We start from the raw sequence: 23,646 nt of genomic DNA, 5'->3' as shown, positions 1-23,646 counted from the left end.
TTTTCTTAGTGTCATTACATGCGTTTTAGATGAGAAAGATAATTTGGCATGACTAATGATAACTTGATAAGTAGTAATCAAATCGTTTGTGTCAGTTTGAGAGTAAAAGGTGAAAAATATGCATAGTTACTTCCATATGCAAGACTGGGGAGCATTAATTCGAACTGGTAAGAAATTGGGCAAATCGTTCAGTCTCTTATCCTAGAACTTTAGTGACCTGGATATCAGTGCCCTATATGGAGAATGCTACTGTAAACATTGATACATAACGATAATTAGAGAATCTTGTAAAGATCCATTTTAAAGGCACCAGAGAGACAAATTAAGGCTTCGGAAGAGATGCACCGTAGTAGTAGGGAGGGCTGTGATCATGCGAGAAAATGGGGTAGAAGAAAAAACAAAATAGGTTAATTTTTTACAATCAATAGATTATGTAACCTCATATTACTTCTAGCGACCTAAAGAACTTTTTATATTATTGAAAGAAGAAGGTTTGTACTCAGTTCCCTGTCAGTTTGTTAAGCATAATCATTTTTCTACAGCGAATAAGGGCTAATATGGCGAAAAGACGATAACGAAGTTTCGATTATTGAAGAAATTTCATCTATTGTTAGTAAAGTCCCATCTTACGAAGACCACAGAAATTACTGATGACCTAGAAGGTATGCATATAAATGAATTTATATTAAGTAGAAGTGAAATAAACGAGAAACGTGATTTGGAGCATCACACATGTGACAATAAATGATGAAATTGCTGGGGGAGGGGGTACACTTCTATATATCAACAGAATAATTGAATACGTCAATTGATTTCCCCTAACTACTTAGATTTAAGGTATTTCTACAGTGATATAAATAATACTAATTAGGATATTTGCTTTCAGTTGCCATTAAGTTAGTTCGCTAAGAGAATTGAGCGTTCACTGGGTGTAATTACTTGCTACATCCTCATGCACGCTTTATTGGTGAATAAAGATGGTGTTAAGTATATTTGGTATATTTTGAGTATAATATACTCACTGTTTTATTAAATACACGAACGAACGTATGGTTAAATGAAGGTCTGCATAGCTTCTGTGGATTTAAAGTTAATCTCACGTGTTCCGTCATAACCTTTACAAAATCAAATTTCACAGAACAGTAAAGAATTGACGTATACTCCATGGCCTTAATACATGATCCATTTGATGCGCTTTTCCTCCAAATCCATCAATTAATTTTTGATATATATATATATATATATATATATATATATATATATATATATATATATATATATATATATATATATATCCTTACTATACTTCTATATGTTCATACTTTCTGACTGTGATAACGATTAATTCTTGCATACTATACCTGTAATTTTGCTTTTATTCAAATCAAGGATTTTGTGTATTTTCCTAAGAAATGTTATTTATAAAATCTATCATGTAAATTTTGTAATTAACCCTTTGAAGTTATAAATTTAATAGGAAATCATCCTTTCTGATTCTATGCTATACATTTGAAGTTTTTTTTTTTAGTTTAGTATTTTGTCAGTTCCCATGAATTTTTTTTATTTTTTGGAAGCCTGTAGGTGTGTATCCTGTTATTTTTTTTTTTTATTATAACCCCTTTAAGGAAGTGTGATAATATTGACATAGTATTTTGCCTTTAAAAATTCACTTTTTGGCATTTGAGGGTTAATTTTAATTACTGTACATTCACCATTTTCACCAGGGTTGATGCTGCCTCCCTTACACATGTAAGTTGAGTAATTAACTGATGGTTTATTTTGTGTAACTGATGTTTTTCATTGACTGTAAATGTTATAGCTGTTTTTTCAGAACCTATAATTGTTTTGCAGTGGGCTTGTAATAGATATTAAATTCCACATGTACAAAGTAAAGCATTCTGGTACATATACCCACATCCTACCCCAGGAGTCCATTTTATCTTTTTGAAACTCCTGCAGCTCTCAGGAAGCTAACCACATCCACTGGGGTTAGGCTCATAAGCCATAAAGCATTGTTAGGGTGTGCGTGTTTGTTCGGGACATATTAATTGTAAGATCATGGAATTTTCATTGCCGTTTGTTGCTTCTTGGGCAATAAAGTTTGTAGGATGTATTGAACCAGTGTTTGTAGTAATGGGTTGGGTGATATGTTTGTCTGAAGAGTTTGCTTTCAGGTGGGTAATGTACAAAACTGAGTTGGGAGGTGGTTGCTTAGTGCTTGTAAGGGTATTTGGTGTGTTGTTACGGTGTGGTTTGGGTAGGAGGGGTATAGTACTGATGCAAAGAATTAAATTCCAGTCATGTTGAGGTGGGATGGTACTGGGAGTATCTTTGTATCTTTGTTATTATTTACGTCATTGACACGTGGCTGTTGCTTTTGGGTTGATGTTCTTGGTGTGGGGAGCGATTGTCATGGATATTGCATGTAATGCATAAGATAGATGGTATTTTGTTCTGTAGGAGTGATGCAATGTGGTTGAAGAGTTTAAATTGGATTCATGTCTGTTTGGTATTAAAAGAGTGACTAAAGACTTTTTTGGAGATGTGTACACACTGTGTGATCCATTGTTCCAGTTGTGTGATGCAGTGATGCATGTTTGTATTGTTGCAGCTGTGGAGTCAGGTTGTTGTAATGTGATTGTGAGTTCATCTTCATATAGGAGGACCATCATATTGTGATTTGTGTGATGTAATGGGATGTCATGTAGGAAGAGACTGAAGACAGTTGGAGAAAACCGCTCCTGGAGAACTCCATAGCTAGCTATGAAGTTGGCCATCTACTTTTTGCCATTGTTGTGGAGGGTGGTATTAAGTGTCTTTTGTATGAGGGGACAGTGTCAAATGCTTTGTTGAAGTCAGTGGTACTAGTATTGTGTGGGTTGGGCACTGTGGTTGGTTAAAGCCATAAAAGCCGTACTGTGTAAGTGAGAGTGGGATATATTTTGCATGTTTCTGTTATGAATTCATTTTTCAGAGTTTTAATACTTAAGTCACATGTGATATAGTGTGGAAGGAGGAAGGGGAGTTGGAGGGTTTTTGGATTGGTTTTGTGTAGGCAAATTTCTAGATGTCAGTGATTTTATTGTGTAAACAGGAGTCATTGAAGGTATTTGTAAGTGCTGGGATTTCATCTGAGCTAGTGTATTGTATATGGAAGTTTGATGTGACACCAGGGTCTGTTGCAAGAGAGTTTGTTACAGTTTTATTTGCATTTTTGCTTTTTGTATCTGTAGGAGTGAAGGATGGTGGGAAGCTTTTTTTTTAGATGGATTTTGTCTAGCTTTTTCATAACTTTCCTGTTTAAAGGTGTGTTTGGTATGTGGCTAATTTTTGAGGAGTGGCTAATGAGTATGTTTGTGTATTCTTTGAGAGAGGGGATGTCTTTGGAATGGGTCAGAAGTGTTTCATGAGTAGGGCGTGGATTCGTGCAATAAGTGTGGATCCTCTTCAATTTGTACGGGAGTTGGAAGCTGTGGATCTTGAGGTTCTATGTGTTGAGGATGGGGTGCCTTTTTGCAGCCTGTCTTTCAGGGATTAGGTTAATGATAGTGTTTTGTAAAGTTTGGATATGTCTGAATTCAGTTGATTGTGAGTGCTTTATATGAGTTGGTTTATTTGTCTTATAAGATCTACTTATAGAGAGAAGTTGGGTTGTATTTCTTTATATAACCTTGTGATATGTGTTTTTTGCTTGTTTGGTTGGTGATGTTGATGAAGTGTGAGAATGCATGACTTAGTAATGCAATGAAGTTGGAGCTTTGTTCCCATGTACTGTGTGAAGACTGGCCAGTTTGCTTTCCTATAGTTTGGGTAAGTCTTTTTGTGGCTGAGTGGTTGGTGGGGCCAGGTGGAATGTTATCAGGATGGACAAGTAGTCAGAGAACCTTTCTTGTATTGTGTTTTAGGTGGTTTTTGTGTGTGGTGCTTATGAACAGGTGATGTCTGGCAAGGTCGATAGCTGGTGTTTGATTGCCTGGTTGCATAGGTTGAGGGAATTGCTGTTGGTTTATGAGTGGTCCACTTCAGGGATCTTTGTTGTGAGTGTTGAGCCAAGCAGAATGGTAGGCATTGAAATATCCCTAGATAGGTATTGGGCATATTTGTTAGGTTTTACAGTATGTATAGGTGTTACCTGACTCCACCTACTTGTGTGTGTGTGTGCGTGTGTGTGTTTTTATTATTTGTGTGATGCATTTGTGATGTATATGATACCTAATCTGGGTGGAGTTTTGTTGAGTGGGCGTTGTTAACAGTATAGACTGATTAGTGATTGCAGGTTGGATTCATGTGTGTAAAGGGTTATGATGGTGATGGTAGTAGATTTCTGTGGCAATACAGATATTTTGTTAGGGTGATACAGTATTCTAATCGCTTGTTTTTTGTTACTTTGGTAGTGTCAGGGTGCCATGATGTGATTGAGATTCTTTGCAAATAAGAGGGCATTCATGATTTGGTCTGCAGGAAATGGAAAGTCAAGTCATGTAGGAAATGATTAAAGGAGAGTGGAGAAAAACTGCTCTTTAGGGTACTCTGTTGTATAGCTTGAATAATTTGAAAAAGAAGCCTTTGTAGGTGACCCTGACATGGCAGCCAGCTATGATGTTGGATAATTATATTTTGTCTTTTTTGTTGGGTATCTTTTGTTTGAGGCTGTATTGAGGGATTATGTCTATATAAAAATTTTTAGATGTTACAAGGCTCTCTCGGCAAGTGGTTACACCATGAGCAAGAAGCCACCTTTGGCAAGGCTGTATCATCGATAGCTGGTGTTTGATTGCCTGGACAGGAAAGAGTAGTCTTGTTGATGACGCTTGTGCTCTTGGGCAGTTCATCATTTTTCTGCTCTTGTGGGAAGTGCGGCCTTGAAACTGCAAGAGCCCAGTAAAGGGGGCTTGGGATGTATGATTATAATCATATAGATTTTTACATTAATCTTAACAAGCTGGTAATGCAGATGCTTTATTATGTTCATCTAGCTGTAACCAAAAGTTTGTCCCACTAATTTAGGTATGAAACTTTAGTTTAACTCTGCTGGTGATGTGACTGTAACTCTATTTTTTCAGGCACACCTGCTCCAGTCATTTTGTAAAAAAGGGAACAAAATTGTGCTCTCTTCGGTTTTGATGATGCACTTGATGTAACTGAAGAATCAGCAAAACGCATACTGATTGATATTCAAGCAATATCAGTGAATTATACGAAACATATTGTAAACCTCCCATGGCCTCTTATTGTAAGCTCTTTTTTTCAAAATAGATTTAACTTTAAAAAAATACCTATGGAAGCATATTTTTAACAATGCAGTAAAGTCAAGTAGTAAAAACAGGAAGCATTTAATTCATTACTCATTAGTCATCTTGTCGAAAAGGCAGTTGAAACATTTAACTAAGTGCATCAAGAGCCTTCAGTCACTTTTGGGATAACAAGACCTCTAAATTGCCGTTAACAACAGTCAGGATGGGGATGCAGATGCATATCAGAGGATTAGAATTTCCATCATGTAAGTTCCACATGCTCTTTCTCTGACCTGCCACTTGATCTGCCATTGTTCCTATAAGTTGTCTGCATGTGTTTCCACCCCCAAGGCTTGGACCCATGACACACCTTTGAGTGCTGCTTCTCAAGATTTCTGTGTGGAGTCTAGCCACTCAAGTACTGGCTGAGCTAAGCAGTGGAATTCTTTGCTTCTTTTGTCTTTCTGTCTTCACATATTCTTTCTTCCTTTAAGAGTCAGGTCTACAAACACCTGCAAAGCCGTGATTAATTTCTACTTTCTTTTGTTTCTTACACCCAATATGGCCTCAATTGGGGCATGTTTTGCCCATGCCATGTTGGTCAATATAAAAACACATTTCACTAAATTTGCAATTGTCTTGATATATGTGTACTGTTGCATATGATTTGCTCTTTCCTTGAGAGGGTGTTTTTCCCTGCACTAAACAGATTCACATTGAATTACTTCATGGGATGATATTCCCTAATTCATTCACTTTGCCTTTCTCAACTTTGTTTTGTAAATCCTTTTATACCTTATCATATATCAGTGTGTATAATCCTGAATTTAAAGAACTTGCTAGCCATTATACCATTGCATGTCCATTCCATTTGGCATGTTAAAAATTACAAATCTTATAAGGAAATCAGATTCTTTTACAGCTAAATCTTCATTTTGTGTACATTAGTGTCTCATAATCTTCAGGTTATATTGTTTTTTGAGGTTATTACAAGATTGCAGATCTAGTTATACATTTCCAAAGACCATTGTGAAAAAGTTTCCCTAAAATTTTGGTTATCCTTCCTGATTCTTTGTTCTAGCAACATTGGGGTATTCAGTCCATCTAAACCTAGGAGATGAGAATGCTCATCAAACCACAGCTGTTGCCCTTAATTCTGAGGTGATTGCATTGTCAGGTTGGGTCATGGTAATAAACATATGTAGTTATGTATAATGGCCTTCTTTGCTTTAAACGAGGGATGTGTTGCCAAGAAAGGTCATTTAAAACAAAACATCTTGAATTAGTGTACCAATTAGTGTTCCTGACTGTGACACATTCATGGGCTGCCTAGGGTCAAGCGCATAGGTTTGAATCCTGGTTGCAGCAGTCATTCCACATTCAACCTAGCTGTTCATCCACCCCTTGGGGTTGCTCGATAAAATGAATACCTGGCTCAGGCTAGGATATAAGTTTGAGTGAAGAAAGATTGGAGGAAGTGAAGTGTTTTAGATATCTGGCTGTGGACTTAGCAGCGAATGGAACCATAGAAGCAGAAGTAAGTCACAGGGTGGGGGAGGGGGCAAAGGTTCTAGGAGCGATGAAGAATGTTTAGAAGGAGAGAGCATTATCTTGGAGAGCAAAAATGGGTATGTTTGAAGGAATAACAGTTCCAGCAATATTATATGAATGCAAGGCATGGGATGTATATAGGGTTTTACAGAGGAGGATGGATGTTTTGGAAATTAAATGTTCAAGAACAGTATGTGGTGTGAGGTGGTTTGATCGAGTAAGTATAAAAGGTTAAGAGAGATGTTTGGAAATAAAAAGAGTGTGGTTGAGAGACCAGAAGAGGGTGCTTTGAAATGGTTTGGAAATCTGAAGAGAATGAGTGAGGAAAGATTGACAAAGAGGAAATATGTGTCAGAGGTGAAGGAAACAAGGAGAAGCAGGAGACCAAATTGGAGGTGGAAGGATGGAGTAAAAAAGATTTTGAGTGATTGGGGCCTTAATTAGGGCCTCAACAGCCTATACTGTCTCAGCTAACTTAAAAAAGAAGATAGACCCCCTCCACCCATCCCAGTATTTCCAGTTTTGTATATTCAAAAGAAGTAAACCATTTAAAATACGTTCACCTAAGGCATATAAAACTACTGGGAAAAGATGTTGATAAGTAATACTTTCAGAACAAGTGTTAGTTTCAGCATCAGTAGATTATGTGCAGTGAGGGTTGTTGGGGTTACCAGCAAGCAACAGCTTCAAGTTGAGTAGAGGAAATGCGATCCTATAGTGGACTGTTTGTGTTCTTAGCTTAGAGTCAGCCTGAGTGATTCACAGTGAAGATGGTTTTTCAGCTTTGTTCTTGATTTTTTATATGCTGGACTTGTTGATATTATTTGCATGACCAAGCACTGAGGCTCCTTCACCATTTTATAGTCTTTCGATTATTTCCAAGTATATTTCAAGGGTTATCATCTTTAGCTTCCTCACACATTGAATTTGTTGATCATTTTGTTGTTGCAGTGTCACCCACAAAGAAGACAAATCTAGTCCACCAGTATTGTATGGCCTCTTACATTAAGCACCACATTGTAGCTGTGAGGTACAAGCTAACTGATGTAAGTGTGAAATTTATGTAATAGGTAACCTGTAGCAATCCCCACTTCCAGTTCTTGGCACAGTACTTGACTTGTTCTCTTCAGGTAATCTCTTAACTTCAGTTTTTGTTTGAAGTCTTGATAAGGTAATTGTAAACTTTTCCTACATAGTTTTGATTAGCACAGACATTGATGTCTGTTATTAGTATGAAGGTGAAGAAATTTTCTCCAGCCAGAGTTGTAGCCAGGAATCAAATGATTTGTTATCCAGACCAGTCAGCAAGTGCATAGTATTCTCTGTAATTAAAAGAGCCTGATGTTAACATTATTACTTAGTATAATTGATACAATTCCTTCATTTGCTTCACCAGAGATGGCCTTGAGTGGGACTTGTTTGGCCATGTAATGTTGTTCATGATCATAAAAACAGGTGATGGGTTGGCTTATAAGATAAAGATGAAGTTCAGGGTTCTAACACTGAAGAAGAAAAGAATACTTTTGAGAAAACTTTCATGAAAAGAATGAGATGCAGTGATGAACATTTACGGAAGAATTTCCCTGAGCCATTCTTTTTGTTAAAGGAAGTTAAGACAAATTCATGATGCTTGTTTGATTTCTTTATTCATGTACCAAGAGGAATTTCTTCTAGTAATTGTAAATTCATTTTCGTATTGTGATGATAATGTAAAGAGAACAAGTGGCAACCTTTTTTTTCAGATTTTGAGGATCTTAGGGAGATAGTTACCACTATTGAGACACGTGTGCGACCCATCCCGGAAATCAGGAGACATATCTCTCGTTTTACAGATGGTGCTGATATGGATGAAGTTTACCCAAAGTTATTTCTGGGAGATTGGTAAGTTTATGTACATTATATATTAAAAGTGGTTTGATGAATAACTTCATGAATATTATGAGATACATCATGATTAAGTTATCAGTTTTCAGGAAGACTTCAATGGTTTAAATGTTTGTTTTGTTTTTTAGCAGCATATTGTGTTGCTAGAGTGTGCTAGGTATTGATGCACAAGTTTTTATGACTGTAATAGTTGAATGATCTTACCTTTTTCTTGGCTTCTAGTTATAAACGAACTAGGAATTTGGAATTTTAGTTTAGTTTATTTATTACAATGGTAAGCTAGATTATAAGAAATATGTAAGAATTCAGGAAAAGCTGTATTTTTATTACCTATTTGTGCAGGACAGGGATATAGTTAAAAACTCATGAACTTTCTATGCCATCAAGTAGCCTTTTGAACTTTTGAAAACGCCAGAACTAATTATCTTATTGGTTAGTTATTCCAACTATCCATCACACTAACTCTAAACCAGCACTTCTTAATGAGCTTCTTGCCCAGCTATGGCCTCTGGTTATTATCATTTAGCTGATTTAGATATTTCCTCTCCTCAATGGTGAGTAGCTTTTCAGCCCTAAACCTCTCATTTTAAGTCAGTTTTCTTAATGTATGTACCATCTTAGTTCTTCTCCGAAGATACTTGTCAATCAGGTCTTTCTACTTCTTTAGGTCTGGTGGCCAGCCATTTTTAATGCATAATCCAGTTTTAGTCTGATATGTATAGTAAATGATTTACTGCACATGTCCTTGCCCATATGATTTAATACAAGTCTTAGTGTGAGCAGTCTCTGCCTGTATAAGGATACTCTGCATGTGAAAAATCACCTTAGCAAGGCTGTTTCATTGGGAGTATACCCTCATCAAAGAATTTTTCACTCCAAAGGAGTCCACATTTTCTTGCTACTGGAAGTAGCACAGCCTTGTACTGCATGAGCCTCTGGTAAGAGGTTCTGGGGTAATTATAACTAACTTGAATAAATGTGATTTATACATTTGCTGTTAGAATTAGATGGTTTATTATATGGGAGGGTATTGATTGAGAGGGTGAAGGCATGTACAGAGCATCAGATTGGGGAAGAGCAGTGTGGTTTCAGAAGTGGTAGAGGATGTGTGGATCAGGTGTTTGCTTTGAAGAATGTATGTGAGAAATACTTAGAAAAGCAAATGGATTTGTATGTAGCATTTATGGATCTGGAGAAGGCATATGATAGAGTTGATAGAGATGCTCTGTGGAAGTTATTAAGAATATATGGTGTGGGAGGAAAGTTGTTAGAAGCAGTGAAAAGTTTTTATCGAGGATGTAAGGCATGTGTACGTGTAGGAAGAGAGGAAAGTGATTGGTTCTCAGTGAATGTAGGTTTGCGGCAGGGGTGTGTGATGTCTCCATGGTTGTTTAATTTGTTTATGGATGGGGTTGTTAGGGAGGTAAATGCAAGAGTTTTGGAAAGAGGGGCAAGTATGAAGTCTGTTGTGGATGAGAGAGCTTGGGAAGTGAGTCAGTTGTTGTTCGCTGATGATACAGCGCTGGTGGCTGATTCATGTGAGAAACTGCAGAAGCTGGTGACTGAGTTTGGTAAAGTGTGTGGAAGAAGAAAGTTAAGAGTAAATGTGAATAAGAGCAAGGTTATTAGGTACAGTAGGGTTGAGGGTCAAGTCAATTGGGAGGTGAGTTTGAATGGAGAAAAACTGGAGGAAGTGAAGTGTTTTAGATATCTGGGAGTGGATCTGGCAGCGGATGGAACCATGGAAGCGGAAGTGGATCATAGGGTAGGGGAGGGGGCGAAAATTCTGGGGGCCTTGAAGAATGTGTGGAAGTCGAGAACATTATCTCGGAAAGCAAAAATGGGTATGTATGAAGGAATAGTGGTTCCAACAATGTTGTATGGTTGCGAGGCGTGGGCTATAGAGAGAGTTGTGCGCAGGAGGATGGATGTGCTGGAAATGAGATGTTTGAGGACAATGTGTGGTGTGAGGTGGTTTGATCGAGTGAGTAACGTAAGGGTAAGAGAGATGTGTGGAAATAAAAAGAGCGTGGTTGAGAGAGCAGAAGAGGGTGTTTTGAAGTGGTTTGGGCACATGGAGAGGATGAGTGAGGAAAGATTGACCAAGAGGATATATGTGTTGGAGGTGGAGGGAACGAGGAGAAGAGGGAGACCAAATTGGAGGTGGAAAGATGTAGTGAAAAAGATTTTGTGTGATCGGGGCCTGAACATGCAGGAGGGTGAAAGGAGGGCAAGGAATAGAGTGAATTGGAGCGATGTGGTATACCGGGGTTGACGTGCTGTCAGTGGATTGAATCAAGGCATGTGAAGCGTCTGGGGTAAGCCATGGAAAGCTGTGTAGGTATGTATATTTGCGTGTGTGGACGTATGTATATACATGTGTATGGGGGGGGGTTGGGCCATTTCTTTCGTCTGTTTCCTTGCGCTACCTCGCAAACGCAGGAGACAGCGACAAAGTATAATAATAATAATATAATCTCTTTCATAGTTCTCCTTATGTGTAGCTGTGGTAATAGATTAAGCTCATCAGTCTCTAGGTCTCTTTCACATGCAGAGTCCTTTAATATTTTTCCCACAAGGTAATAATTGCACTGAGGCCTTCTTTTGCTGTGTCCCTTCCTCATTACCTTACACTTACTTGCACTGAATCCCATCATCCATTTTTCTGACTGATTTTGGAGTTTGTCCAGATTCCCCTTGTACTATACAAACTCAAAAATTGGTTAGATGAAATGGAGAGGATGAATGTTAGTCCAAGCACAAGATAATGAGGATGGGACAGAATGAAAGAAAGCCTCAGTGTGATTATTACCTAATGGAAAATAAATTACAATCTGGCATTTGTTAGGCCTCCCCAAAACTGATTATGAGAACATACTGGTTACAAGAACATCTCCCCTTGAAATATATAAAAAAAATTTGGCATGATATTGGTGTAAAGTACACAATGCCAAGATAACATTATAGCTGATTAAATTAATTTTTACTTTACCTATGGAGTCTCATTTTCAAAATGTGTTAATTCAAAGAATGTTTTCATTGATACTACAAATGTAGTTATTCCTTAACCTTCACAAAATTCTTCCTTGCTTATGATCCCCATTGAGATTCCCTGCACATGCTGCATGCTCATTTAGTGTCAATCATTTTGTTACTAAAAAAGTATTATTTCCATCTCTTCTTACTCTTTCCTGCTTAAGTTTCCATTTATGTACAATAGTTTTTCCATCCCAGCTTGAAAAACCTGTCCTTTATCATGTAACTTAGTATCTTAAGGGTATTATGAGTCCCTCCTTTCTGTTTTTATGAAATGTAACAGTATAGTATTCCTAGAATATGGGCAACATGAACTTATTTTTCATAGACTTAAAAAAACAGTGTCCTCCTAACAGACAAGTAACAGTAACTTGCTCCAAACAGAGATGTATGGTAGGAATAATGCATTCCTAACAGACAAGCCCTAATAGTGTATTACTGACAGGTAGCATGAAAGCATTTGTAAAAAACATGAAATAGTCAGCAACATTGAATAGAGAATCCGGAGATGTAATGTGTGACTGAAGGAATTCATAAGTCAAGGACCCCTTTATAAAACCATTCACCTTTCTTTCTTACTGTCTTCTCAATGTTTGAGACTGTAGGTACTCATGTTCCTACTGCCTCATTAAAGATTTCACATAAACTCTACTAACTTTCACCACAGTGCCCTGGTTCGTGGCTACTGAACTTCATTTCCCAACCTGTGTTCCCATAGAAACTGTTGAGTTCTCTGTAGTTTCCACAATTCTATCTTCTCTTAAGGTCTTGTCTTACTTCTGCTCTTTTGACTTCCTCTTGTACCACTTAAGCATTATGTGATCACTTTTTACAGTTGGCGTTTCCTATATAATATTCTCATTATCCATGCTAGCATGCATTGAGGCAGGGTACATTAATGATGGTGTATCAGTCACTCTTATCTTAGTGAGTTTTCTGACATGCTGATATAGATTTTCCTGTATACATTCAAATGACTTGTGTCTCCATGATTTCCTGTCATCATGAGAATCTAAGTTCTAAGTCCCTCAAGTCTATATCTTTGTAAATGGAATCCCTCATTATCATTACTTTACCATCTCTGAGAAATGCATGTTTTACTGCTTCCCATACCATCCTGATCGTTTTTTCATCATTATCATGGTACATTTGTTCTGGATCATTGTAGTTCTTTAGAGGATTATATGATATCAGTGCTACTATGGTATTAATCTTCCCAGTAATGATAGTCTGAATGACCCTTCTTTTACTGTTTGCAGAAACTTAAGGCTATCTTTTATTAAAAGAGCCAAACATCCTCCTCCTTTGCCTTCTCTTTTTCTCCTTACTATCATGTACCCCTCCGTATAGAACATGTGAGATCTTATGTCTTTAGTAAGTATTAGAACAAATGAAGTCCTATCTCTTGAGGTAGCTTTGTTTCTAAAGCTCCAACAATAATCAGGTACATTTTCCCTGATATGATCCCTAGATTCCAGCTTTTACCTATCTATCTGTCTATATATGATGCCTTTTCGCTTTGGGTATTTCCTTGATAAGGGTGGCCACGGGAGAAGAGTCTCCCTAACTGGTGAACTCCATTGCCACTTTGTATCCTTTAGTGCCTCACCTTTAACGGGCTAGTGGCAGAAGACAACTTTAGCACACTGTTTTCAGAGGCTTCTGCACAATATTCCCATCAGCTACTATTACCTAATATGTCTATCTAATGTTCCAACCTACTGCTTTTACCTAATGTGTCTACCTAATGTTCCAACCTACTACTTTTACCTAATGCTTCCAGCTAAAGTTCATACTTTTAATGTTCCAGCTATCTATCTATCTATCTATATCTTGATGCCCCGTTCCCTCCAGGAACTCCCATCAAGGTGTGGCCATGGCAAAAGAGTTTCCACTTATCCCTGTCCTTATGTGCCTCCCTCACATACACCATTCCATGCATTCTTTTTTTATTTCTCTCCACCTTATTTGCCCATGTCACAGGTGGTCTTCCACTCGCACTAACTCCATTAATTGTACTATCTTACAGATTCTTGACCTCTGTGCCTCATTCTACACCCATGTTTCAGCTGCATAGGTCAGGGTTGGGAGGATTATGCTATCCCTTGATCCTCTCTTCACTCCCATACTTACATCTCTACCCTTCCTTATTCTATTAAAGGACCCAATGACTCTTCTACCCTCAACTGTTCTCTCCCTTATCTCTCCTTCCATATCACCACACTTACCCAAGATAGCTTCCACATACTTAAATTCCCTCTTCTTCCAGCCTTTGTTTTCCCATGTCCACAGTGCAATTTAGTACACTTTCTTCTTTCACTCTGTATGGTTTTACAAAATTTATGATTTCCCTCTATTTCCTTTCAAACACCATTACTATACTTTTACTTGCTTTTATGTTCAATCCCCTATGCTTACACACATCATAAAACACACATCTTTCTGCAAATGGGCTTGCCACTAGCCACCATATCTCACTGCCACACTCCATCTCTGCACTCCTTTTCCTTAGTTTTGCTTTCATCTCTTTTATCACTCCATTCATATATGTATTAAGAACCCACAGTGACATTACAGCCCTGCCTTATACCTACATGTATCCCAAAACTTTCGCTCAGCTCCCCATCCTCTCTTACACATGCATTTGCTCCTCAATAGAAGGCTTTCACACCATCCATCAGTTTTTCCCATTATACCATATATATATATATATATATATATATATATATATATATATATATATATATATATATATATATATATATATATATATATATATATCTCCTCAACACATCCCACAAGGCATTCTACTCGACTCTGTCATACACTTTCTCCAGATCCATAAAGGCTGCATACAACCTTTCACTAAATACTTTTCCACAGTCATCTTTATCACAAAAATCTGACCCACACATCCCCTACTTTTCCTAAAACCCCCTTGCTCTTCACTTATTCTACATTCAGTCACTTCCATCGCTCTGTCAATTAATATTCTTGCATACATTGTTCCTGGTATACTTAACATGCTTGATCACCTATAATTGCTACATATATCCTTAGCATTTTTTCCTTTGATTAAAGGAACAATAATAGCTGTCATCCAATCCTCGGGCATAACCTGTTTCCATGCTAAATTACATGTTAGATGCATCCACCTATCACACTTTCTCCTCCATACTTTAGTATTTCAGCCATAATCCCATCCATTCCAGGTGCCTTTTCTACCTCCAGCCTCATTATTGCCCTTATCTCCCTTTTTGTTATTGGCCCCAGCACTTGTATCCTCTTTCCCTTCTCCATACCCACTATTATAACAACTGCTGCCTCCCCTTCTCCCACATTCACCAATTCTTCAAACTACTCTTTCCATCTTCCTTTCGCTTCCTACTTTTGATTCAGCTAATCCCCTTCCTTACTTCTCACATCATCATTTCCACTCTTACATCCACCTCTTTCCTTTTTCACCTCCTTCCAGCGTAGTTTCTTATTATCCTGAAACTTTTCTCTTAACTGTCTTCAAAAATCTTCATCTTCTCTTTCTTTGCTTTCCTCTATCAGCTTGTTAATATTCTGCTTACATACTTTGTATTCTTCCCTCCTGTGCTAAACTTCCACTGGTATATTCCTATTGACTAATATGCCGTATACCTTATCTCCTCTTCCAAAGCATTTCTGATCTCATCTGTCCACCATGCATTGCCTGTGTTATTTTTGTATCTCACTACAACCTTTACTAGTATTTCTCTAAACATTTTAAACACCTCATTCACACATGACTACATTCCTACATTCACTGCACTTCCATCTAAGCTTTCAGTTACCTTCCTTTCATACTCCTCCTTGTATTTTTCCTGGTTCATCTTCTTGCTTGCCTACACTTTTACCTCTCCATTCTTCCTTACACTATACCTCCACTTCTCCCTGATCCTTATCCCCACAAGAACCATGAAATGGTGAAAGTCTCTAAAGAATCCTATCATGACTGTAGCATCCAGCACAGCCCTTCTCAATCTTTCATCCACTGCTACATAGTCAGTCAAAGCCATTTGCTCTTCTCTTCCATTTTTACTTATCCATGTATATCACCTTTTATTACTAATCCATCAGAGTTTGTATACATTACTTTCATTCTGACATTTCCTTCACTTAATTATTATGATCTGTTTAAGATGTTAGCAGAGATGTTCCATCCTCTTGCCTCATTTGGTTTCTGACTGTATTCTTCTGTATTCTTTGCTTTTCTCCCTTTTCCTTCCTTGGTTTATCACATTCGATGAAAACACAAAAGAAATACACCTCATTTTTACGTTACTTTGCCTTCCTAAGTACCTCCTGGCTAGGTGACTCCAAACCACATGTCATCATGAATGCATGTGAACAGGGTCAAAGACCAAAGTGTTTCAGGAAGTTACTATATGTATTACATTAACCTTAGTGCATGAAAAGAAATTCTTATCCTGTACATGTTATTAAGAAATGTTTCCCTGAGTAACTTCTTGAACCTGAAATGCTTTCATTCCTGGTTTGCGGTGATACTTTTTAAAGCCTTTAATTTAATACACTGTGTTGTAATTACGTTCATAGTGATGCAGCTATGAATGAGCAGTACCTTCTCCGCCATGGCATCACACACATCGTAAATGCTGCAGACAATTCATGTGGACCTGCCCCTGTGAAGACTGGCCCAAACTTTTACAAGGCAAGCACGTAATAAACTGTCGATTAAGTAGTAAATATTACGTAACCCGTTCTGGCATCAGTATTTTTTTTCATATTTGACCGTTGTTTGTTGGAAAGGCATTCAAGACATAAAGATGGTGTAGTTTTTTAGCAAATTCCTTCATTTCCCTTCACCATGGATTACCCTACAATTTACTGAGTTACCTCAGGTGAATTGACCAATAATGCTACAGTCACAGTTAATGCAAGTGAAAAAAGTAACCATAAAGTGTCTAGTGGCCATTATGAAAACTTTAGAATAATACTGTATTACACTTACACATAGTTACTGATAATTTTTTTGATTGATAAGTTGGTCAGCTCCTTAGGATTGAATGTGACTTGTTGATTTATGCTTCTTTAGACATATGAGTATGTACAATAATAAGAACTAATAAGCTAATTTTTGTAAGACTAAGCTGGCTTCTTTCTATGATAAATCTAGTGTAAATGCTTGATATGTTGGTTTTTATCCATGAACATTTAGTGGTATGTTTTTGTAATGATCACTGAATTGTATGTTGCAATTATGCTTCTGAAGAAAGCAAATGATAAGGTTGGCAGAGAGGCCTTGTAGAGAAACCTTCAGATATATAGGGTAAATGGAAAGTTATTAATGCAGAGAGGAGTTCTTTCCAAGAAGTAAGACAAGTAGGAAAGGAGGAGGGTGAGTAGTTCCTGGTGAAGGTGGGTCTATATCAAGGATGTGTGATATCACCCTGGTCATTTATCCATTTGTGGCTGGTGTGATGAGGGAGATGAATGCAAGGGTCTTAGAGTGAGGGGCAGGTCTACAGTATGATGTTAGCAGATAACAAGGGTTGGCTCTGTTGGCAGACCTAAAAGAGAAACTCCAGAACCTTGTGACAGTTTGGGGTAGTGTGTGAAAGGAGGTTAAGAGTAAAGGTAGACAAAAGTAAGATAATGAGGTGTAGCAACAAAGTAAGACTGAAGTTTTTTATTGTAAGTTTGTGTGGGATAATCTTGAGAAACTGCAGTGCATTATGTACCTTGGAGTAGACATGGCAGTAGATTGAACTATTGAAGCAAAAATAAATCACAGTGAGGGAGATTGAGTGGAAGGAGAGGTTAGTGTCTGTTAGGGTAAAGATGATTATCTTTGATGATAGTATAGTAGCCCTGAGAATGTTTATAGATTTGGGTCTTGGTCCTTGAAGAACTGAAGAAGATGGATCTGTTAGAAATGGTATGTGTAAGTGCAATATGTGATATGAAATGGAGTTGATTGTTTAAGGAATTGGAGGTAAGAGAGAGGTATGGCATTAAGTACAGTATGATTGAGAAAGCAGACCTGGTAGCACTAAAGTGGTTGAGACATGGAAATGATGAGCACCTAAAAACTAAGAGGATGAGGATCTTTGTGTTGGAAATAAATAAGAGAGGAAGGGAAAAGGGACATCATCCATCTGTATTATCTGAATTTCATTTGTCTTTTATTCCTATTTCTATCTTTGGGAAAGAAATAGCTTTGAAAAATCAAAACTTATATTAAAGAAATGTGACTAACAGTGAACTGTTTTGCATTTTTTTTTTAGGATCCCTCAGTCAGATATTTAGGGCTTGACCTGATTGACCTTCCATTTATCAACATTTCCACACATTTCGAGAGGGCTTCAAAGTTTATCAATGAAGCCCTGAGTTCTGGAGGTGAGTATTAAGACCCTTTTGTTTTTTCTTATTCTCATTATGTTTGAATAATGAAGGGACCTTTATAATTTTTTGTTCTAAATTCACTAGAACCTGATGGATGCATTCTGAAGAGTCTTCTACAGTCAAGACAATTAGACGCTTACATCGAAAATTTTACTCCTATAATTAGATATCTACAGTTAGCCAGATATTGCTTTAATGGGCTAGCCAAACACAACCTTTGAAAGCAAGTGAAAGTCATCATATTATCATCCCTTCACTCTATCAGGGACAGAGCCTACAGCCTGATTATTTGCAAGCGACAAGAAATCTTGAACATGTGTCACAACTGCTTGTAACAGTCAAGATATGGTCTAACAATATTGCAGATGTACAGAGCTGTTATGACAGTGGAAGATTCACAAACATTTTGTATGGCTGTGTACATTCCATTAAAAGAATTATGAATCTCACTTTGTTTATTCAGAGTCTCTAAAGAGGAGAAATTTATTTAGCAGTATCAGTATCAGTATCAGAGACGTATCAAGAATAATATTCACATTTTTTGCCTGTAGCCCTTTTGTCAGACCTTATCAGTTGGCATAGCAGCAGCCATTGTGTTCTAGCTCAGTGGCTGAGGAATTATCAGCTACCCTTAGTCAGCATAATTGTTTCCCTAAAGAAATTCATAAATATTTTGTGGCATAACAGCTTAAGATATGAGTGGCAATGCTGTTTCCTGTGGGGCAGGGTGGCACTGGAAGTAGATGGAGGCAAGCAAGTATAAATATGTACATGTTTATATATGTATGTGTTTCTGTATGTATATGTGTTTATGTTGACATGTATTAGTACATGTATGTGCATTTTGCTACCTCGCAAACGTGGGAGACAGCGACAAAGCAAAAAAAAAAAAAAAAAAGATATATATATATATCCCTAGGGATAGGGGAGAAAGAATACTTCCCACGTATTCCCTGCATGTCGTAGAAGGCGACTGAAAGGGGAGGGAGCGGGTGGCTGGAAATCCCCCCCCTCTCGTTTTTTTTTCAATTTTCCAAAAGAAGGAACAGAGAAGGGGGGCCAGGTGAGGATATTCCCTCAAAGGCCCAGTCCTCTGTTCTTAACGCTACCTCGCTAACGCGGGAAATGGCGAATAATATGAAAAAAAAAAAAATATATATATATATATATATATATATATATATATATATATATATATATTTTCTTTTTTCTTTTAAACTATTTGCCATTTCCTGCGTTAGCAAGGTAGCGTTAAGAACAGAGGACTGGGCCTTTTTTGGAATATCCTCACCTGGCCCCCTCTGTTCCTTCTTTTGGAAAATTAAAAAAAAAAACGAGAGGGGAGGATTTCCAGCCCCCCGCACCCTCCCCTTTTAGTCACCTTCTACGACACGCAGGGAATACGTGGGAAGTATTCTTAATCCCCTATCCCCTGGGTTAATATATATATTTTTTTTGCCGCTGTCTCCCGCGTTTGCGAGGTAGCGCAAGGAAACAGACGAAAGAAATGGCCCAACCCACCCCCATACACATGTATATACATACGTCCACACACGCAAATATACATACCTACACAGCTTTCCATGGTTTACCCCAGACGCTTCACATGCCCTGATTCAATCCACTGACAGCACGTCAACCCCGGTATACCACATCGATCCAATTCACTCTATTCCTTGCCCTCCTTTCACCCTCCTGCATGTTCAGGCCCCGATCACACAAAATCTTTTTCACTCCATCTTTCCACCTCCAATTTGGTCTCCCACTTCTCCTCGTTCCCTCCACCTCCGACACATATATCCTCTTGGTCAATCTTTCCTCACTCATTCTCTCCATGTGCCCAAACCATTTCAAAACACCCTCTTCTGCTTTCTCAACCACACTCTTTTTATTTCCACACATCTCTCTTACCCTTACGTTACTCACTCGATCAAACCACCTCACACCACACATTATCCTCAAACATCTCATTTCCAGCACATCCATCCTCCTGCGCACAACTCTATCCATAGCCCACGCCTCGCAACCATACAACATTGTTGGAACCACTATTCCTTCAAACAAAGCCATGTTTGCTTTCTGAGATAATGTTCTCGACTTCCACTTATTCTTCAAGGCTCCCAGGATTTTCGCCCCCTCCCCCACCCTATGATTCACTTCCGCTTCCATGGTTCCATCCGCTGCCAGATCCACTCCCAGATATCTAAAACACTTTACTTCCTCCAGTTTTTCTCCATTCAAAATTACCTTCCAACTGACTTGACCCTCAACCCTACTGTACCTAATAACCATGCTCTTATTCACATTTACTCTTAACTTTCTTCCTTCACACACTTTACCAAACTCAGTCACCAGCTTCTTCAGTTTCTCACATGAATCAGCCACCAGCGCTGTATCATCAGCGAACAACAACTGACTCACTTCCCAAGCTCTCTCATCCACAACAGACTTCATTCTTGCCCCTCTTTCCAAAACTCTTGCATTCACCTCCCTAACAACCCCATCCATAAACAAATTATCAACCATTGAGACATCACACACCCCTGCCACAAACCTACATTCACTGAGAACCAATCACTTTCCTCTCTTCCTACACGTACACATGCCTTACATCCTCGATAAAAACTTTTCACTGCTTTTAACAACTTGCCACCCACACCATATATTCTTAATACCTTCCACAGAGTATCTCTACCAACTCTATCATATGCCTTCTCCAGATCCATAAGTGCCACATACAAATCCATTTGCTTTTCTAAGTATTTCTCACATACATTCTTCAAAGCAAACACCTGATCCACACATCCTCTACCACTTCTGAAACCACACTGCTCTTCCCCAATCTGATATATATATATGTGTGTGTGTGTGTGTGTGTGTGTGTGTGTGGATGGGTCGTTCTTTGTCTACCTTGCTGATGCAGGAAACGACGGTCAAATATAATGAATATATTTGATGGACAAATGTGTCACAATCTGTAACCACCTTTGAAATTTACATCCTGTGTGTGGGTCACCACTCACCTCCAAAACACCGTAGATCTGAAGCATCAGTTTTTCAGAAAACAAAAAACAATTTACTCACATATGTACCTTGAGTTAGATTAGTTTAGGTTAGATAGATAGTTGTTCCTGAAGTAGTTTGCACTTCACTTCTTTTATTTGGAACACTGATGGCTCCTCTTTGTGATATTTTAGGTTAAAGATGTTTTAGAATTATAATGCTTTGAAATATTGTGGTTATCCCTGTGTCACTGTAGCAGTTATCTGCTGTAGAGTGAGAAAATGAAAGCTGTTTCAGACGCCTGTGCATGGAGTTAGATTTTTTGTGTATGATAAGTTTATTACTGTAGGATATGGACATTGATGTGTACCTATCTGTTGTTGCAAGAGATGCTGTAATCTTGGATGGTATGATTTAGTTGCTTGTATACTAAGGCCAGACTTCTTTTGTGATGAATTCAGCCTCCATCATACCTAATAACTCATCTTTAGCATACCCATAACCCTTCTCATCCAGTTGACCGAATTGCCTAGAACACAGCATATTTAAGTTGGCTAGCATTTACTTCTGGAGATGGCTCACTACATTGTATTGACATGTTTGCAGTAAGAATTCATATTCATATCCCTGGGGATAGGGGAGAAAGAATACTTCCCACGTATTCCCTGCGTGTCGTAGAAGGCGACTAAAAGGGGAGGGAGCGGGGGGCTGGAAATCCTCCCCTCTCACTTTTTTTTTTAATTTTCCAAAAGAGGGAACAGAGAAGGGGCCCAGGTGAGGATATTCCCTCAAGGGCCCAGTCCTCTGTTCTCAATGCTACCTCGCTAATGCGGGAAATGGCGAATAGTATGAAAGAAAGAAGAAAAGTATGAATTTTCATATTTCACAATAGAAAATAATATGAAATAATTCTAAGGTATTTTTTTGGTCATTTTAGTATTTTTAAGAATGTTTGAGTTATGTGATTGTAGATTAACCTCGGATTCATTTTTGTCAGTCATTTTGTTTTGCATTTCATATCATTATCTTTCATTCTCAGTTCTTACTCTGTCCATTCATAGCCCTTAACATTTAAGCCTTGAATAAATCTATCTTTGCACCTCCCATTCATCTTGTTATACTGTTCTTACACACCATCATTTCATGTACATGAATTAGAGTAAGTTGAACTATTCCATTTATTAGGTTCTTTTATCTCAAAACTCAAAATGTTACCTCTCATGGTTTCCTCAAAGCTCCTGCTACTTCATTTGCAATCATTTCTTATTTTCAAATTAAACAACCCAGTCTTCTCAGAATTTATCTTAGATCTGAAATCCCTTACTCTTTCCAGCCTCTCACTTTTTATTCATATCTCAACTCAGTTCATGTCTCACAAAAATAATGATTTTGCTTGTAATAGATTTAACTTTTAGCTTTCACCTTTTATATACTCTTTGGAATTATCCCATGGTCTTCCACAACTTTAACCTTTCTCAATGTACCATTTGCAGTCAGCAAAAGTACTGTTTTCTGCTTTTTCTCATTATACTGCAGCACTTATAATCCATTCTGTGACCATCTTTATAACTCCATTCATTAAAGGTATAACATCAACAATGATATAGCACATTTCACTGTTCCCTGTAGCTTCGGCTGTGAACGTTTCACTCATTCCTCTGCCAGCTTTCATGCATGTTTTTCTTCTTTTTTAAGTTTAGCTCATTGAAGAATATTTTCAAGCATTTAATATGTGTTCTTGTTTTTTTAAGAAGAGAGCCAATATCAGGAAAAGAAGTTTTTACATAGTGATGTTTGGCTGATATGCTGGCCTTCAAGTAATCACTCTTAAGAGGTTTAGCAAAATTATTTAAAAGCAAAGTAATGTATGTAGTGTAGAATCATTCATGTTAGTAATTCTTTGTCTTTATTTTAAAAATTATTACATGCATTGGATAAGCGTGCTATATTTTCTTGTTTTTCAGATAAGGTTTTGGTTCACTGCAGGCAGGGACGGTCACGGTCAGCAACAATTGTTGCAGCATACTTGATGATGCATCGAAATATGACAGCAGCTACTGCACTTACACTGCTCAGAGAAAGTAAGTTTCATTTTATTTGACTTTCTCTTCCTCAGGTTAGATAGATATCTCATAGATACTAACTGCAGTGAGATGTTAAAAAGAAGAATATTTCTTTTACATTGTGTTACCTAATCATCTTTTCCAATGGTCTTTAATTTCTTGCATTATTTTCATTCACCCCATTATTAGCCATGTCATTCTGTATATGTTCAATAGATGCACATTCTAATACTATTTTGACTGTTCTCAACTTAGTTAGCTGAGCATCAGATGTATGAAAGGTATCCACCTTACATGATTAACTTCTGTAACTACTGTACCTATTTATACAGTATAAGGAAAGAGTTTTGCACTCATAGTGCCCCATTTTTTATATTTCCTTTTTTATCATGGAAGATTTTAGGCTTCTCTACACTATCTGCTTTCATATTTTCATAACATAATTTATTCCATTCATTTACAACTGATAATACAAAAAAAAT

The 23,646-nt window shown here is 37.7% G+C and overlaps 1 protein-coding gene across 2 annotated transcripts in view; it reads left to right on the top strand.

Annotated features, from left to right (window-relative positions):
- LOC139753406 (dual specificity protein phosphatase 3) overlaps nucleotides 1–23,646 on the top strand; it is a 92,806-nt gene that overhangs the window by 62,100 nt on the left and 7,060 nt on the right. The window contains exons 2-6 of one of the 2 annotated variants that reach the window (XM_071669870.1): nucleotides 5,064–5,500; nucleotides 8,528–8,666; nucleotides 16,290–16,404; nucleotides 17,981–18,092; nucleotides 23,066–23,182. In XM_071669870.1, coding sequence (XP_071525971.1) covers nucleotides 5,458–5,500; nucleotides 8,528–8,666; nucleotides 16,290–16,404; nucleotides 17,981–18,092; nucleotides 23,066–23,182 — 526 coding nt within the window. In that variant the 5' untranslated portion in view covers nucleotides 5,064–5,457. The remainder of the gene's footprint in view (nucleotides 1–5,063; nucleotides 5,501–8,527; nucleotides 8,667–16,289; nucleotides 16,405–17,980; nucleotides 18,093–23,065; nucleotides 23,183–23,646) is intronic. The other variant, XM_071669869.1, reaches the window with a different exon arrangement.

The sequence above is a fragment of the Panulirus ornatus genome, chromosome 14, assembly GCF_036320965.1.
Source record: "Panulirus ornatus isolate Po-2019 chromosome 14, ASM3632096v1, whole genome shotgun sequence".
Classification (NCBI taxonomy): domain Eukaryota; kingdom Metazoa; phylum Arthropoda; class Malacostraca; order Decapoda; family Palinuridae; genus Panulirus; species Panulirus ornatus.
This window is presented reverse-complemented; position numbering and strand designations above follow the sequence as displayed.